The following is a 19,873-nucleotide window of genomic DNA, read 5'->3' on the forward strand; positions in this document are numbered from 1 at the left end:
CTTTTAGCTTCAAAATCTTGCTTTGGAACCTTTTTTTCCCCATTCATTGTCAATGATTTTTTAACATTCACTACACATCTATGTATAGGATATAATGATGCTTCTTCTAAAAACTCTTGTTATTTTATAAAACGCTTTGTGGTAGCAAGGAGTGTAGCACATACCATACTAATAAAAGTACTAGGTGCAGCCACAGTTATTCTCAAATAGTCGCTATTTAACTGTTAAATATTATACAAATAAGGAAAATAAAGGCATAGAATGGCTCAGTAACTTTCCAAAAATCAAGCATATGCCTAGTAGCAAAGCTAGACTCAAATTCAGGTATTTCTGATACTAGGACCTTACCACTGGACAACACTGCTTTTCCTTAGGAAACAAGAGATTGTCTAGTTTTATGCCTTCATCTAATTACCGCAATTACTCTCTATTTCATTTTCTTGCTGATATGTTCTTACATGAGATTAGTTTTTCAGAAGTACCTTCCTTCTCATGTTTTTCTCCTGCTTACGAACTAAAATTGCTCTTGTCTGCCTAACTGTTCAAGATCAAACTCCAATTTGACCTTTAATCAAGGCTATCTACAATGTAATTATCTCTTACTAGTTATATGACTTCCACATAAGGCAAGTTAACTGAGTTATTTTATGTGAAATGCATAGAACACCACTTAGGACATAATATGTGTTCAGTTCAGTTCAGTTGCTCAGTGGTGTCCCACTCTTTGCGACCCCATGAATTGCAGCATGCCAGGCCTCCCTGTCCATCACCAACTCCCGGAGTTCACTCAGACTCACATCCATCGAGTCAGTGATGCCATTCAGCCATCTCATCCTCTGTCATCCTCTTCTCCTCCTGCCCCGAATCCCTCCCAGCATCAGTCTTTTCCAATCAATCAACTCTTCGCATGAGGTGGCCAAAGTACTGGAGTTTCAGCTTTAGCATCATTCCTTCCAAAGAAATCCCAGGGCTGATCTCCTTCAGAATGGACTGGTTGGATCTCCTTGCAGTCTAAGGGACTCTCAAGAGTCTTCTCCAACACCACAGTTCAAAAGCCTCAATTCTTCGGTGCTCAGCCTTCTTCACAGTCCAACTCTCACATCCCATACATGACCACTGGAAAAATCATAGCCTTGACTAGAAGGACCTTAGTCGGCAAAGTGATGTCTCTGCTTTTGAATATGCTATCTAGGTTGGTCATAACTTTTCTTCCAAGGAGTAGGTGTCTTTTAATTTCATGGCTGCAATCACCATCTGCAGTGATTGTGAAGCCCAAAAAATTAAGTCTGACACTGTTTCCACTGTTTCCCCATCTATTTCCCATGAAGTGATGGGACCTGATGCCACGATCTTCGTTTTCTGAATGTTGAGCTTTAAGCCAACTTTTTTACTCTCCTCTTTCACTTTCATCAAGAGGCTTTTCAGTTCCTCTTCATTTTCTGCCATATGGGTGGTGTCATCTGCATATCTGAGGTTATTGATACTTCTCCCGGCAATCTTGATTCCAGCTTGTGTTTCTTCCAGTCCAGCGTTTCTCACGATGTACTCTGCATAGAAGTTAAATAAGCAGGGTGACAATATACAGTCTTGATGCACTCCTTTTCCTATTTGGAACCAGTCTGTTGTTCTATGTCCAGTTCTAACTGCTGCTTCCTGACCTGCATACAGATTTCTCAAGAGGCTGGTTAGCCATTATCATTAACTGAGAGTCAGTAAAGCATTCTGGTCCTTGACCAGGGATTTGAGCCAGCCCATCCCCCTTTCTTTTTTCTTTCCAGTTTTATTGAGATGTAAGAATCTGCCTGCAATGTGGGAGACCTGGGTTCGATCACCGGGTTGGGAAAATCCCCTGGAGGAGGGCATGGCAACCCACTCCAGTATTCTTGCCTGGAGAATGCCCAAGGACAGAGGAGGTTGGTGTGCTACAGTCCGTGGGGTCACAAAGAGTCAGACACAACTTGAGCAACTAAGCACATTAGTTAGTTCACACATAGCATTGTTATCAGTTTATGGCAGAGAGCACTATGATCTGACTTACAGAAGTCATGAAATGATTACCATAATAAGTTTAGTGATATCTACCATCTCATACAGATTCAAAATAAAAGAAAAAACAACAACGATGAAATGATGAACTTTTAGGATATACTTTCTTAACAACTTTCACATTTAACATATATACTGTATTAATACATTACATCTCTAATTCTTATTTATCGTATGACTGGAAGTTTGTACCTTTTGGATACCTTCATCAAATTCCCCCTTCCCCATGCCATGCCTCTGGTAATCACAATTCTCACCTCTTTTTTAATGAGCTTGTCTGTTTTTGAAGTATAACTGATCAACAACACTATATTAGTTCCTGGTACACAATATAATGATTTCCTATTTCTGTATCAAAGTGATCACCATGATAAGTCTAGTTACCATCAAGATTTTTTTTTTTAAAGAAACTATTTATTTTCTATCCGCTTCATTTCCATTTTCTATTCAGTTTGTCTCGATTAGAATCTTTGCTCTGCCACTTACTAGCTGAGTATTTAACCTTAGGAAAACTCTTATCCTCTCTGGGCGTCAAATATCATCATTGCAGGCTTCATACATTTGAAAAAAATATAAGAATTTATCATGTGTATGGTAGTTAAAGAAGACACACTTTGGCTACAGTTATGAAAAAAGAGAAAGCAATTAGAGGATGAGTGATTCATCTGTTCAATCATTTAAAAAGTATTTACTGAGCTTTACTGTTGGCTAAGGCTTGGTTAGACCTAGAGAAACATCAGTGAATAAACATGATAGAAAGAACATGTCCCTTTCTTCATGGAGTTTACAGATAAATGAGAGACAGATACATATATATGGGCCATGCCACTAAGCTTGTGGGATTTTAGTTCCCTGACCAGGAATCCAACAAGGGCCTGTGGCAGTGAGAGCATAGAGTCCTAACCACTGGACCACCAGGGAATTCCTGGGAAAGACATACATTAAACATGCGAAAATATAATTATTTTAAAAAGAAAAAAAAAAACCTAAGGTGACTGCAGAACAAAAAGATGTAAGTAACACAGGCCAAAAAAGTGAACCAGATTTAGAGACAACTATAGAGTCTGTTAAAAACAGAAGTGTTAATAAGGATTATTAACTGAGTAGCTGGGGAGAAAACAGAAAGGAAAGAATCCAAGATGACTAAAGTATTAAGCCTGTGAGCCTTGCAAATTTTTGAGGTAAGGAAGTGAGTGATAGGTTCAGGTAACGATAGTTTAAATCTTCATGGCACTTTACAGTTTACACAGCATTTTCACTTTCATGATGCACTAGAGATTTAGGAAACACCAGCTGGACAGTAAAGTGATACGTCTAATGACAGATAGCTAATTAAGAGTAAGAGACTACCTCTGTCCTAAAAGCAAGATCAATCACTTCCGGTTATCCTCAAGCCTATCTACCTTTGAGGACAGTTAATTAATCACAAACAGGAGACAGTTATACTATTTACTCAAGAATTCTTATGATTATCAATTTTTCCCCCCATGAAGACAATAAAACCTGACAGCCTCAGTGAAACAAATACGCACTTAATTCTAAGAAGCTTTAGGAGTACCATTCAATGAACCCAAAGAACTCACCTTGACAAAGTCCAGGACAGCATCTCTCTGAATCTGCTTGGTCCTTATTTTCTCCTCCTCATACTGCAGGGCAGCAAGTTGTGCCTCTCTCCGAGTACGTTCTACTAATTGTTCTCTTCTCCGATGAAGTTCCAGGTCCATCTGTGAAAACTGGAATAAGAGGATCATTTTGCATATGCAAGCAGGGATAAAGATCAACTTACTAATATTCTTTATCAATTTTGGGAAACTACTGCTGACCCAAGCCATTTTTACTTTGCATTCACTGAGCATTTCTTCAGATGTGCTTATTGTTAATTTGTTCCCGTTTCTGCACTGTGTTCTGATACGTATTATAGAGACTTATTTTCTCTCTGGTACTTTCTCTATAACACATTGCTACTCATATCAGTTGCACATTATGTTAATTGTAGATTGAAGAGACAGGTAATACAATTTAGAGATGTTTGGGAATTAACTGCAATTTAAATATTATAAAAGAAGAAAATCATCTTAATTTAAAAAGAAACTAAAACTGGAAAATTTTTTTTTACCTGATTGTGACTTGGTGATTGTGATAAGAGAGAAGATGGCTCAGCTGGAACTCTGATCCAAAAAAGAAAAATAGAAAAGAAAAAACTCTTTGATAAGACAGATAAATAAAAGATAAGTGGAATTTTATTGTCAATGTAGTTTTCTACTAATCAGCAGGCAAACTGTCTGGTCAACACTGAAAGACCAACTGCATTTTATAAACTTGAGCCCAAGTCATTAAATTAAGCTACAGGAACACCTGATGTCTCCAACTCATATTTCATGTGATGATATCACCGATCAAACTATACATAGTGAACAACTGTCTATGTCAGCCAGTGCTGATGATAGTTATTTGAGATCACTTTCAAACAGTATTGTTTCTTTACAGCTCACAGAACTACATCTTATTTTTTACTAGGACTGAAACAAGATACATGTACATAGAGATGGTTTATACACAAAGCCACTTTATCAACACAGTTCTGGAATACTACAGAACCTATAACTTTACGTGTGAAGTGAAGCGAAGCGAAGTTGCTCAATCGTTTTCGACTCTTTGCAACCCCATGGACTGTAGCATACTACGCTCCTCTGTCCATGAGATTTTCCAGGCAGGAGTACTGGAGTGGGTTGCCATTTCCTTCTCCAGAGGATCTTCCTGACCTAGGGATCGAACCCAGGTCTCCCACACTGTAGGCAGATGCTTTATCATCTGAGCCACCAGGGAAGTCCACTAACTTTATGTGTAGAGCACATCTACTCTCATTTTTAATTGAAGAGCAATTTTAGTAACATAATTAAAGATTTTGTTGATTTTTATCTTTAAGAAAAATATGAAACCTGATTTGATGCTTAAAAAAAAACAGTAAAACTTGCTTTTCAGTTTTATCAGTGTTAATTCTTATATTTTGGTATTTATTTCTTGCTGTATTTCCTAAAGTTTAAAAATATAATATATAAGAAAACAAAAACTTAAGCTAGTCTATTGTTCTTTCATGCTACATTTTTTTCTTATATTGGTTTCAAATCTTTGAAGTATTCACAAAATTTTTTTTAAATTTCTAGGCATTAAAAAAACTGACAGAATAATTTGTTTATAATTTTTAAAAGGAACAGAATAAATTATTTAATGCCTACCAAATTAACTACTTAATAACTTCCTATACAAGATTTAAAATAATGTTAAAGGTAGAGATTTAAAACTTCCTTAACTTTCTATTAATCCTCGCCAACCTTAATCCTAGCACGGCTAACCAGAGCACACTCAGTCACAAGTCTCGCAAGAAAAGAGAGGAATGTATCGGTAGGATAAGATTTTTAACTGGGATATAACCAATAAAGAATGAGAGATGAGTGACTTCAGGACCATGTACTAGAATAACTGGCATTAAGTGCAAGTTTGTCCCAAATTACCAACTTCACTGTTTACATTTCTTATAGTTTTTATTGGCCATCTATAGATAAACTATACCAGAAAGGATCATATAAAACCATCTCAAGTGGGTGTATGTGCCCTGATTTGAACATTTTTCTTTAATAACGCTTTTTAAGCAAAACTTTTTAATATACATCTTTATATCCTCATTTCTTCACCCTCTTTTTTTACACCAAATCTCAAAAGTTGGTTGAATTCACTGTTTCCACTTCATCTCATCCCATTTTATTTTGAACCCACTCCAATCTGGATCTGTCCTCACAACTTCACTGAAACTGCTCTCTTCAATTTGGGCGCTTTACATGTCCAAATCCAATATTTATTCTCAGCCCTCACCTTCCTGAACCTTTCAGCAGTATGTGAGATTTGCTTCTCTCTCCCCACATGTCTTGAGAATATCTCTTCACTTAGCCTCTGGGACATGACCTTCTTTCTCCTATTTCCATAACCATTCCTCCTTGTCTCTACTACCTTACCATTATGTTCATTTCACATGCTAGCAAGGTTATACTCAAAATCCTTTAAGACAGGCTTCAGCAGTATGTGAACTGAGAACTTCCAGATGTACAAGCTGGGTTCTGAAGTGGCAGAGGAACCAGAGATCTAATTGCCAGCATCAGCTGGATCAGAGAAAGCAAGGGAATTCCAGAAAAACATTTACTTCTGCTTCACTGACTATACTAAGGCCTTTGACTGTGTGGATTAAAACAAACTGTGGCAAATTCTTAAAGAAATGGGAGTACCAGACCATCTTACCTGTCTCCTGAGAAATGTGTATGCGGGTCAAGAAGCAACAGTTAGAACTGAACATGGAACAATGGACTGGTTCAAAATTGGGAAAAGCTATATATATTGTCATCCTGCTTATTTAACTTACACACAAAGTACATCGCACAAAATGCTGGGCTGGATGAATCACAAACTAGAATCAAGACTGCCAGGAGAAATATCAATAGTCTCAGACATGCAGATGATACCACTCTAATGGCAGAAAGTGAAGTGAAGCTAAAGAGCTTCTTGACGAAGATGAAAAGGAGAGTGAAAAAGCTGGCTTGAAACTCAACATTTAAAAAACCAAGATCATGGCAACTAGTCCCATCACTTCATTATAAATAGAAAGGGAAAAAGTAGAAGCACTAACAGATTTTATTTTCTTGGGCTCCACAATCACTACAGACGGTGACTGCAGCCATGAAATTAAAAGATGTTTGCTTGTTGGAAGGAAAGCTATGACAAGCCTAGACAGCATACAAGCAGAGACATCACTTTGCCAACAAAGGTCCGTATAGTCAAAGTTATGGTTTTTCCAGTAGTCATGTACAGATGTGAGAGTTGGACCATAAAGTAGACTGAATGCCAAAGAACTGATGCTTTCGAACTGTGATGCTGAAGAACACTCTTGAGAGTCTCTTGGACTGCAAGGAGATCAAACCAATCCATCCTAAAGGAAATCAACCTTGAATATTCACTGAAAGGACTAATGCTGAAGCTGAAGCTCTGATACTTTGGCCACCTTAAGTGAGAGCTGACTCACTGGAAAAGACCCTGGGAAAGACTGAAGGCAACAGGAGAAGGTGGCAGCAGAGGGTGAGATGATTAGATAGCATCACCAACTCAATGGACATGAACTTGAGCAAACTCCAGGAGACGTGGAGGATAGAAGAGCATGGTGTGCTGCAGAGTATAAGAGTACCTGATAAGTATTTGCAGTCGCAAAGAGATGGACACAACTTAGCAACTGAACAATAACAACAAACAATCTAGTCGTTTAAGCCTTAATTCTCTCCCCTTCACTCTAAATTTATGTATCTAGACCTGCTTACCTGGTAACACCACCGAACTTCTAGCAGCATCTCAAGTAGAACATACATTGTATGTATGTTAGTCCCTCACTCGTGTCCGACTCTTTGTGACCCCACAGACTGTGTAACCCACCAGGCTCCTCTGTCCATGGGATTCTCCTGGCAAGAACACTGGAGTGGGTTGCCATCCCGTTCTCCAGGGGTTCGACCCAGGGATCGAACCTTGGTCTCCCGCATCACAGGGAGAGTCTTTACCGTTTGAGCTACAGGGAGATCTCAAGTAGAACATAAGCACAGCTTAATTTTCATCTCACACTTCAAAACGGTTCTGCCTTACTTACACTCCTTAGTGCTCCTGGAGCACACCAAGTATGTTCCTCTGTAATGGCTTCTGCCTGGACTGTTCCTCCCCTAGACAGCCAGAATCCTTGATCCCTCCTTGAGGTTTCGATCAAAACATCATTACCTCATACAGTGGCTCTCGCTTTCCCCTCAACCTGACTTAGTATTAACTCTTTCATCCTGCTTTATTTTTCTTCGTAGCACTGAGCGGTACCTGGTATTTGTTACATGTATTTGTCTGTTGTTGCGTTGTTAAAGGTTAACTATGTGACATCAGGGACCTAGAACATAACCAGACTATTGCAGTGCTCAAGAAATATTATTTAAACAAATGGCAGTGATATATCTTCCTCTCAAAGATATGGGATATTGACACAAAAATACAGGTTTGTAATTCTGCGTTTTTAAATCTTGAACTTACTTGAGCTGGGTAAACCACAACTGTACCTCTGTATGACAGACTCGGAACTGCCCTTCTGCTTTTCTTTGTTCATCATATCACATTTAATATAGTAGCTTTTCTAGTTTTGTCTATGTAACATGAAACTAAAAATATCCAGGTATTTCTTTAATACTATACTGCTTCCAGTAGAAATTAACGTACTTCATAGGACCTAGCCTGACATTATCATCTCTCCTGAACTAAAATGCCAATCAGGTTATAAGTGAGCCCTTAAAATTTTTTTTGATATATAAAATAAATGATAGTTTTGTTATTTTAACTAAAAATTTATTTATTCCATCTTAGCAAACAGTTATAAAACAGTTCCCAATTTATCATAATACTCTTAACATACCTCTTTACCTTTCTTAATCCTCAGGCAGATTGTATCTGTTTGTGTGGGGGAGGGGGAGGTATGAAGAAATGCACATGGGGGGTGATGGGAGGGGAGGAGGACTGGGAGGAAAAAAGCAAACAACTTTTCTTTTCAGCAGTGACTAACAAGCTAGTAGCAGTCTATAAACTAACTCAATTCCTTTCAGTCTTTGTAACAGAAGAGTTGATCGACACTTTGTAGATTAACATATTCCTCAGGTTGGGAAGCCCCAATAGCTCAAGAGGTAAGGATTCTTCCTGCAACGCAAGAGATGCAGGAGCCGCAGGCTGGATTCCTGAGTTGGAAAGATCCTCTGAAGAAGGAAACGGCAACCCGTTTCAGTATTCTTGCCTGGAAAACTCCATGGACTGAGGAGCCTGGCAGGCTACAGCCCACAGGGTCGTTAAGAGTTGGATATGACTGAGCACACACATGAAGCAATGCAACATCACTCAGGTTACAGGCAAGTTTTGTGAGCCTGAGAGTTGCCAACCATTCTGAGGTGATTTTGTTTTTCTAGGCTCTAATAGCAACATGAGGTATGTATTGATCTTCAAGCTCAACTGATGATGGGAATAAAGTATGGGGTTCTTATCCAAAGACTGTATTGATCTGAAGATTTAAAACACCTAGTTAACAGTAATCATTGATTCAGTTTCTAGCACTGTGGCAGGTTACATATTCTGAGTGACTCTTCCAATGGAAACAAAAAAACTGTTCAATAAAGTAATCTTTTAAAATGCACTGCTGAAGTGCCAAAAAAAAAAAAAAATCCACAGATTCTAAAAGGAAGTTAAAAAACAGGAACTCTGGATTAAGGTTTGGTAGGCAGATTTTTGGCACTCATGATCTCCTCCCCTGGTATTACTCCAATAAATATGTTACATATCAGAAAAGGACTCTACAGATGAAATTAAGGTTACTAATTGGTCTACCTTATTCAGATAGGCCTAGTACAATCATACAAGTCATTAAAACCAGAAAAGGAAGGCAAGAGAGTTTGAGAGATGTAGCAAAAAGGGAAATCAGATTTAAAATGTGAAGATCTGATCCGTCACTGCTGGTTTGGTACAGAGGAAACCATGAACCAAGAAATGTGGGTGGACTCTAGAAGCAAAAATGACTCCCAGCTAACAGCTAACAAGGTAATGGAGACCTCAATCTACAACTGCATAGAACTGAATTCTGCCAGCAACCTATATGAGCCTGGAAGTGGATTCTCCTCCAGGGTCTCTAGGTAAGACCCTAGGCTAGCCAACACCTTGACTTTGGCCTTGTAAGGCCCTAAGCAGAGAACCAAAACAAGCCTGCCCGGACTTCTATCTCTCAGAACTGTAATATAATAAATAGGTGTGTTTTAAGTAACTAAATTTGTGGTAATTTGTTATATAAGGGTCAGAGACATTACTTTGCCGACAAATGTCCATCTAGTCAAAGCTATGGTTTTTCCAGTAGTCATGTATGGATGTGAGAGTTGGACTATAAAGAAAGATGAGGGCCGAAGAATTGATGCTTTTGAACTGTGGTGTTGGAGAAGACTCTTGAGAGTCCCTTGGACTGCAAGGAAATCAAACCAGTCAATCCTAAAGGAAATCAGTCCTAAATATTCATTCTTTGGAAGGACTGATGCTGAAGCTCCAATACTTTCGCCACCTGATGGGAAGAACTGACTCACTGGAAAAGACCCTGATGCTGGGAAAGATTGAAGGCAGGAGAAGGGGATGACAGAGGATAAGATGGTTGGATGGCATCACCAACTTGATGGACATGAGTTTGAGCAAGCTCCAGGAGTTGGTGATGACAGGGGAGCCTGGCGTGCTGCAGTCCATGGGGTTGTAGAGTTGGATATTACTGAGCGACTAAACCTAACTGAACTGAAGCGTCAGAAAACTAAAACTTTAGTAAGGCAACTGAGCAAAAAGCTGGCTTTCACCTTGAGAGTGTGTCCCATATCCTGGAGACCTTGAGCTTTATTTATGATGGACACAGAAGGTAGGAGGTGCCAAAAATAAAGCAGAGGTCTATCCAACATGGGGAACTGTAACAAGAAATTCCCGCATGATACTGGAATCTCAAATAACCACATTTTCAGTAAAGGGACACACTGGCAACTAAAAGGTCACTTTGAGATAAATTTCAAAGACATGAAATGTGTCTAAATCTTCATGAACTAACAAGATTGAAAAGACCAAGTTATAAGATTTCTTTCTTTCATTATTCTCCCTACTTTCTTTATTCCTCTATAGCTCAGCCTTCTAACCAAGTTTAATATCCTGTCAAGTATAAGCAAAGAATGATGTATGACACTTTCTATACAACAAATTTAATGCTACTTAAAAATAGATTTATCAAGCCTACTTTTTTAAGATTTCAAAAAAAAAGGAAGCAAAAAAATCAAAGGCTGAGAATTTTTCAAAGATTGTGATACAGTTTATGATAAGAAACTTTTTGGAGTTCAAGAATAAGCAGCAGTACTCCTGAGAAAACAAAAAAGCAGCAGCAGCAGCAGTACTCTAAATGGTCAAGCTAATTTCAGAAATATCCTGTGAGGCAGTAATTATAGATAAAAGATTACTTCAACTGAGATGGGAATGAAGACTATATTGTTTTCTCTGTTGTTCTGTCATCTAATCAAAAGTTTAAGTAAAATCACTGGACTCCTGAAATTCATGCAGCTCTACTATTCATGCATAAATCCAGGTACATCATTATAAACTTTATTATTTATCTTCAAATAATTATACAGATAATGGTCTAGGTAATCCGAATTTAGAAATCAGTAAGTCAGTTTTACTTCTTATTCTAGAGCACAAAGGTATACTTCACTTGGCTGTAAATACATCATATTTAAAACACGTAGTATCTAAACACCTTCATTATACATATATCTACCCCAAACCAAAACCATTTCATGCTCTTACTACTGAGTTTTAAGACAGAAACAAATAACTAGCACTGGTTTTTCAAACCTATTTTGATGTGAGTATCTTCTCATGTCTTCTGTTTTTTGAAATTCCCTCATGGGTATTGGCTTTACTGGTGAACCCTAGGCCAAAAACAGAAAAACAGATCAATTTAACACATGTATCCAGAAAAGTGTAATTACACAGTTTACATTTCAATGGCATTTAGGGATCAGTATATTATATTACACTAAAAATATTTTAACAAAATCTTGGAATGTGAATTTTCATGTTTAGAAGAATTATAGGCTATATTACTGCTTTGGTTAACAGAAGACTGTTCATAATCCAAAAACATTTATTTTTTAAAAATGTAGATTTTCTTCTCACTGTATTTTATGATTTATAATGACCATACAGTAATATTTACAAAACAGTAAGATGTGAAAGTTGGAAAGAATCTTAGAGGTCACTGAGCACAAACTCTCCTCTAAGCAGGAACTCCTACCAATCCTATCCTGACTTTTGCTCAGCCTCTCTTGCCTATTCCTGGTAACAGGAAGTTCACTGGGGAGACATTTCTTTAATTCATCATCATCATAAATTGTACTTATATTAGACACATAGTCCTGGGGATGCTAGTAGAATATCAAGATAAAGTAAAAAGTAATTTCTTCCTTTTTCTTTAAAGATTTATTTACTTATTTTATGTATTATGTATTTATTACCCATTTATTATGATGGGTCTTTGCTGCTGCACGCAGGCTTTCTCTACTTGCAGTGACCATGGGCTACTCTGTGTTCTGGTGTGCGGGCTTCTCACTGAGGCAGCTTCTCTTGTTGCGGAGCACAAGCTCTAGGAGTGCTGGCTTCAGTGGTTGCAGCACATGGGCTCAGCAGTTGTGATGTACCGGCCTAACTGCTCGGCAACACATGGGATCTTCCTGGACCAGGGATGGAACCAGTGTCCCTTGCACTGCAAGGTGAATTCTTAATTACTGTACCACCAGGGAAGTTCAAGAGTAATTTCTGATTATGGCAAAATATGGTATTAATTGGGGCTTCCCTGGTGACTCAGCAGTAAAAAATCTGCCTGTGATGCAAAAGATGCAGGAGACTCAGGTTCAATCCCTGGATGGGGAAGACCCCCTGAAGAAGGGAATGGCAACCCTCTCCAGTATTTTTGCCTGGAGAATCCCATGGACAGAGGAGCTTGGGAGGGCACAGTCCACAGCGTCACAAAGAGTTGGACACGACTGAAGCGACTTGAACATAAGCACGATGGTATTAATGAGGGCTTTCCCGCTGGCTTGTGGTAAAGAATCTGCCTGCAAATGTAGGAGATGTAGGTTTGATATGTGGGGTGGGGGAGATCCCCTGGAGAAGGAAATGTCAAACCCACTCCAGTATTCTTGTCTGGAAAATCCCATGAACAGAGGAGCCTGGCAGGTTACAACTTAGTGACTAAACAACCACCACCACCATGGTATTAATTAAAAGAGAAATAGTGGCAAATGGTAAAGAATCTGCCTGCAATGCAGGAGACCTGGGTTCAATCCCTGGATCAGAATATCCCCTGGAGAAAGGAAATGGCGACCCACTCCAGTATTCTTGCCTGGAGAATTCCATGGACAGAGGAGCCTGGTGGGCTACAGTCCATGGGATCACAAAGAGTTGGACATGACTGAACAACTAAAACACACAGGGTAAAAGTCATTTAAAAAAATTATTGATGAAAACTTAACTGGTTTAAGTTATATGGCTTATATACTGAAAAATATAAAACAAAGATAGAGATACCATGTATATTGTCAAGTGAGAATCTATAAAAACAATATAATCCTACTTGAACACCAAAGAAAATCATCAAAACGGGTATTCTAGAAGGGGGAAAAACCCAGCTTATTCCCCCTAAAAATCTAAAAATCAAATGTTAAACTATTTACAGTCTATCTCCAAGAAACAGGTACATCACACATAACTAGAAAATCTTAGGTGAATTACTCCAAAGGGCTAAAGCTGATTCCTGTAAAGTCTGGGCATAAGGATCATATTAAATGAGACACAATTCTAGAATCTGGATGAGAGGATATTTATTCTAATTTTAGTGAATTTAAGTTTTTAAGTAAACAGAAATCTCTCTTAGTATGCTACCATCAATGACTTATCACCCAGGTTTTACAATACTGTGATTCCACTTAAAATTACTGCAAGAGGTACATGAAATTTTCATGACAAAATGAATGTAACATTAGTTTAATTAAAAAAGTGAATATGTTACAGTTTATAAGCCATACCCTATTTTGTCATAATATTTCTATGCATGTGACAGGTATTATGATAAAACTTAAATAATAGCAGAGTGTTTAAAATCTCAAATAGTTTTAACAACTCATTTTTAGGCAGTATCCAAGAATATAAAAAAATATTTATTCACTGGTTATTAAACCATTTAAAATAACACTGCTTCATTTTATTTTTATATACGGGTGGTGGTTTAGTCACTAAGTCGTGTTTGACTCTTGTGACCCCATGGACTGTAGGCTGCCAGGCTCCTCTGTCCATGGGATTTTCCAGGCAAGAATACTGGAGTGGACTGCCATTTCCTTCTCCAAGGGATCTTCCCCACCCAGGAAGTGAACCCGGGTCTCCCACATTGCAGGCAGATTTTTATATATGCCAAGCTTCAAAAGCCTTATGACACAGAAGTCCTAAAGAGCCTTATGACAGAATCATAAAGACTACTATACATAATAGGTAGATGGAATCAAAAAACATATTACAAATTAGCCAATACAATGGATTAAGGAAATGATACTACAATTTTTCACCAGCAGTGTAACAGGCATTTTCACTTTTAGTAGAAATACCTCATCTACACAGGATAATTAACCATAAAATAGTCAAAGAGAAAGACTACAAGAAAAGAAAAAGGATTCCCCAAGATTATAATGTGGGCATTGTTAACTTAAATTTTATTGCCAAGTAGATGCCCTTTGCTCTAGCAGAAATGCTTACAGCCTGAACCACAAGCAGTTTCATTAATCACCTGTACACATTGCTATCTGTAGGCTGTAGGACTTTGATTCACAGCAATGGATATTACTGGCTGATTTCACCTTTTGAGATGTCAGTCACCCATAGTTAACCATGATCCAAAAATATTATATGGAAAATTTCAGAAACAAACAATTTGTAAGTTTTATACTGCATGCCATTTTAGGCAGCGTGGTAAAATCACAAGCTGTCGCACTGCATCCCACCTGGGTTATAAATCATCCCTTTCACCAGGGTATCCTGCCTGTTAGCCAGTTAGTAGCTGGCTCAGTTAAGTTTCTCTCAATTATCAGATTGTTGCAGTACACCAGTGCTTGTGTACAAGTAATCCTATTTTATTAACAACGGCCCCAGGTATAAAAGTAGTAATGTTAGTAATTCAGATATGCCTGAGAGAAGTAGTAAAATGCTTCACTGAAGTGAAAAGGTGAAAGTTTTTGAATTAATAAGGAAAAAAAAAGTTGAATTCTAAGGTAAGATCTACAGTAAGAACGAAGCTTCCATCTGTGAACTTATAAAGAAGGAAAGAGACATTCACGCTAGTTTTGCTACTGCACTTCAAACTGTAAACGTCACACAGCCACGGTGTATGTAAATGAATGCTTAGCTAAGATGGGAAAGGCATTAAATTTGTGCAGTGAGATAATAAGAGACAGTGAGTGTGCACACATCCAAATTCACATAATTTTTGTTACAGTATACTGTTGCAACTGTTTTATAATTAGTTATTATTCTTAATCTCTTACTGTGCCTGATTTATAAATTAAACTTTACCATAGGTATGTATGTATAGGAAAAAATATAGTACATATAGGGCTCAGTAGCATCTATCCACTGGTGCTCTTGGAATGTATTCTCCTCAGATATGGGGTGGGGGGAATAACGTATTTATCAAACTTTAAATACAAGAGTGTCTTTTGAACCAACAAAAAATACTGTGTTCAGAAGTCTTCAGAACCAAGTTTTTTTTTTTTAAAAGAATGATAATAACACTCTATAACATGTTCCACTTGAAGTGACTATTCGCTATTTCTAAAAGACTAAATACATCATTCTTCAAAAAGGCCCCAAGTGTTTCTCAAATAATCCCTGCTCAGCGCCTGGGACCTACTCCAGACATTAACATCACACACACTGAAGTGGAGCCATTTTATTATGCTGACTAGATACACTGAAGAATGCTATTTCTACTTGAGACCCTTGGGGAACTGGCAGAGACTTCGCAGTGGGCTGAATGCTCATTTGTTTTCTAAGGCAACTCAATGCTCCACTATAACAGACACCCAGGAATTTTAATGGCGAACAATTTATAGTCTGTGTGACTTAGCATAAAAGCACCAATATAATTAAGCTCATCATAAAAATTCTATGGTTGAGTTTGTATGTTGCTCCAAAAGTCTGCCGTTGGTTCAATTCTTAATTACTGACCAAACTATGATTTATCAGTTAATAAAAAAGCATAAGAATAACAATAAAAAGTATCATATTCCTTTGCATTTTCTTAGGACTTCTTTAAAATTCTGAAATCTGTCTTTTTATTTGAAAAATAAATCTCAACTTTACTTAAGACTACTGTCTGATTTTAAAAATAGCTTGAAAAAGGAATAAAATTGGAACTAAAGATAATAAAACAAATAAATAATTGAGCCTAAACCAACCACTGATATGACCGATATTTAGACTATCATAAATTGTTTTTACTAGGGGATGGCAACAAGTTTAGGCTTAAACATGTATACTACCTCATGAGAGATTCGCCGTTGTTCAATATATGCCATAAACTGAGAACTGAGGCTGTCTGAGTCCAGGCCCTTGTGTGGTCTCACCTCTTCCTCGTCTTCCTCCGCAGCACAGCTGTCAATATAGTCGATCTGATCCAGATCATGTTCCACTGTGCATATGACACAAACACACACACACATCAAAAACAAAAAAAAATTCAAGTTAGATGGCCAACAAAAACCACTAAATTGTATTCTTTCCTTTTCCTTAACATTTTCTATTATGAAAGTGGGAAGGATAAGTTTAAATTACATAAGTCTTTATCGTTTAGTCCATGATCACTCACAAGAACAGGCTAAAGAAAAGCCCTAGTCTTGATTCACTGTAAAGAATGCAGTAATTGATAGTAATCACTGGAATTTAGACCTCTAGTATTTTTTTCTTTGGCTAGCTCTTGACTGTTTTAAACAAGTTTGACTGTGAGACAAAAGAGTAAGAATAATTTTTTAACGCTGAAAGGTGTATCTTCTTTTAGGTTTTGTTTCATTTTGGGGGGATGTTTTAGGTTTGGGGCTTAATCATATCTCTTTGAAGAATTAGGCAGAAAACCTAACACAATCAACTCTAAATAAAAGTGAAAAGACAGGAGGAAAGACTTGGTGATGAAGAAATAGATACTGATGACTGTTCCTCTTATTGTAACTGCTGTCCATTACTAGAAAAAAAGATTTTCCTATTTAGAAAAATATTTTTTAGAGGTCAGTATTGCAGGTATGTTGCAGCAGTTTGTGGATGGAAGGGAATCATTTGAGGAATTTTTGCTTCTCAAAATGCTCTGAGGTGAGAAGCACATAAGTAAGATTCAGATGCCCTTGAGCACAATTTCAGATGAAAGACAAGGCAGACATCAAGAATACACTGAATTTCTAAAAGAGGTCACACAATGACCACAAAGAGAATCTTTAAAAAGGAGAATACTTCTAAGAAGATCATGGTTAAATCAAGATTAGCAAAGATCAGGCTTCCCCTGTGGCTCAGTGGTGAAGAATCTGCCTGTCAATGCAGGAGACACCAGCTCGATCCCTGATCCAGGAATTTCCCACATGCTGTGGAGCAACTAAGCCTGTGCACCAGAACTATTGAGCCTGTACTCTACAGTCCGGGAGCCACAACTACTAGCCCATTTGCTGCAACTATCAAAGTCTGAGCATCCTAGAGCCCACAGCTCACTACAGGAGAGGCCAGTGCAACAAGAAGCCCACACACCACAGCTGGAGACTGCGGTGTAAAATGCAGTGTATGATCACTGCAACTAGAGAAAAAGCCCATGCAACAAACAAGACTCAGCACAGCCAAAAAAAAAAAAAGATTAGCAAAAGGTCTATTCCAGATAAACTGTCCTTAGTAGAGTTCTCTCCCAAAATAAAGAGAAAAACATTATATTTTAATTACAAGCCAGAAAACATAGAGAAATTGAAATCAAATCCTAATAGAAAACATTTTTTTTTCCTAATCATATGAGAAGAGGAGGGAGGTCTCTAAAAAAAGAATGGAAGAAGTTACAGATATACAAATAAAAGGAATGGATGTGAAAAGGCCATTTAAAAAGTCAGAGATAAAAAAGATTTTGGATGTTGTCAGGAATCATGTTTACCTCCACCATTTGTTACTACTAAACTGCTGTGATTCTCCTGGTATTGACTTTCTCTTCGTAGTCTTTGTTCTTTGGTAATTTCTGCTACTCGAAGAGGCAGATCTGAAAACTCATCTGTAGGCTTAAAAAAATAGCAGAAACACTAAAATAAATCACTTCAAATATGAGACAAGGTATTTATAGAATAAACTCAGAATTTATATTTTTTTAAAAGAGGAAAATAATTTCAGAGATGCATCTAGAAAGGTGCACATATTATTCAACAATATCAGTGTACTTAATGGCACTGAAATGCACACTTAACAATGGTTAAAATGGGGCTTCCCTGGTTGTCTAATAGTTATGAACCCACCTTGCAATGCAGGGGACACCAGTTCAATTTCTGATCCGGGAAGATCCCACACGCTGTGAGGCAACTAAGCCTGTGTGCCACAACTACTGACCTTGTGCTCTAGAGTCCGGGAGCCACAACTACAGAAGCCCATGGGCCCTAAAGCCTGTGGTCCAGCAACCAGAGAAGCCACTGCAATGAGAAGCCTGCACACCACACCTAGAGGGTAGGCCCTGCTTGATACAAGTAGAGAAACCCTGAGAGCAGCAACACAGACCCAGTGCAGCACCCCCCCTCAAAAAGTATCTTTTTTGATGTTGCCACGATCATGTACACACCCAACCACACACAAATAGACAAGCAATTTCAAATGACAAATGGGCTGTATCCTAAAACTAATTTGCTTTAGACTCAAATAAAACAATGTTAAAAATGGTATATTACCAGTCTTGCTAACAAAATCTTTTTATCATTTAACCTAATTTATAGCTAAAATAGTGTACCTTAGTAATTTAAAGAGAGAAAACATAATATTAATAATTAAAAGAGAAAAATTATATAATTAGCTAGAAAGTTACTTATTTATCTTGAGCATGTAGATAACTTCATTAGGTTCCTATCTTATTACCCATCAGCCTATAGTTCTATTTTCTCACCTTCTAGGAGATCTTCTACCCCTCTCTGCTCAAGATTACCCAGGCACTCAAATTTTAGGTTTCCCATGTAACTGGCTCAGTTCCCATTCAGATCTTCCAGGATATAAAATGATTTATACGAGACAATGAGATAACAAACATGTAAAACACAATATGCTAAAAAGACAATGAAGAAACATAATACCATTTCTGAGTGACAGGACTATGTGGGAGTTTTACTCCTCATTTGGCTTTTCTATATTTTATATAACAAGAAATTGAGTCCAACTAAGACACTTTCCATTTTCATCATTTTACTTCCTCTTAATCAGAAGTTGCAACATGTACAATAAACACTTACTTCATTCCCTGACCATCTCTTATCACCACTGTCAACACTGTTGAAACCCGAATCAAGCGCTCCGTAAGGACGACCTGAGTACAGTTCTTCATGGCTGCCGAAAAGAAACTTAAGTTCTTATTGTGAAGTTTGATACTTTAAAAATTAACATTTGAAATAGATGCAGTTTTAGTAATAAATATTTTCATTGCATTTAGGGACTTAATTGTTTAGAATGAAGTGAGTACTCCTTTAACTTTTTAGTATGAAAAACTCCAAATTCAAAGAAAGCAGGTAGAAGAGAATAATGAACTTTGATGTCCTGACTATCCACATTCAAAAATATCAACACTCTTACTTCATCTATTCCTCTAGCCATTCCCAACATCCCTCTCCATTATTTTTGTTTTTGACAGCACTCTCTTTCTTAAGGTAAAATTTATATACACTGAAATACACAAACCTTTGACAAATGAATACATCTTTGTAACATACAACCCCATCATGATACAGGACACTTCTACTTCACCAGAAAATTACCACACATCCTTTTCTAGTCAACTTTCCTCACTTCATCAACTAAAAAGCAACTGCTACTGCTAAGTCGCTTCAGTCATGTCCGACTCTGTGTGACCCCAGAGACGGCAGCCCACCAGGCTGTCCCATCCCCTGTCCCGGGATTCTCCAGG

General features: G+C 37.7%; 1 protein-coding gene across 10 annotated transcripts in view; it reads right to left on the bottom strand.

Moving 5' to 3' along the window:
* Positions 1-19,873, bottom strand: part of LRCH3 (leucine rich repeats and calponin homology domain containing 3) — a 110,902-nt gene that overhangs the window by 35,351 nt on the left and 55,678 nt on the right. For 7 of the 10 annotated variants that reach the window (XM_018045948.1, XM_018045971.1, XM_018045944.1 and 4 more), the window contains exons 7-12: positions 19,206-19,299; positions 17,879-17,999; positions 16,245-16,393; positions 11,512-11,588; positions 4,163-4,214; positions 3,630-3,779 (exon numbers count right to left, since the gene is read on the bottom strand). In XM_018045948.1, the coding sequence (XP_017901437.1) occupies positions 3,630-3,779; positions 4,163-4,214; positions 11,512-11,588; positions 16,245-16,393; positions 17,879-17,999; positions 19,206-19,299 (643 nt within the window). The remainder of the gene's footprint in view (positions 1-3,629; positions 3,780-4,162; positions 4,215-11,511; positions 11,589-16,244; positions 16,394-17,878; positions 18,000-19,205; positions 19,300-19,873) is intronic. The other 3 variants (XM_018045974.1, XM_018045983.1, XM_018045955.1) reach the window with 1 other exon arrangement.

Source organism: Capra hircus, chromosome 1 (genome assembly GCF_001704415.2).
Source record: "Capra hircus breed San Clemente chromosome 1, ASM170441v1, whole genome shotgun sequence".
In the NCBI taxonomy this organism is placed as follows: Eukaryota; Metazoa; Chordata; class Mammalia; order Artiodactyla; family Bovidae; genus Capra; species Capra hircus.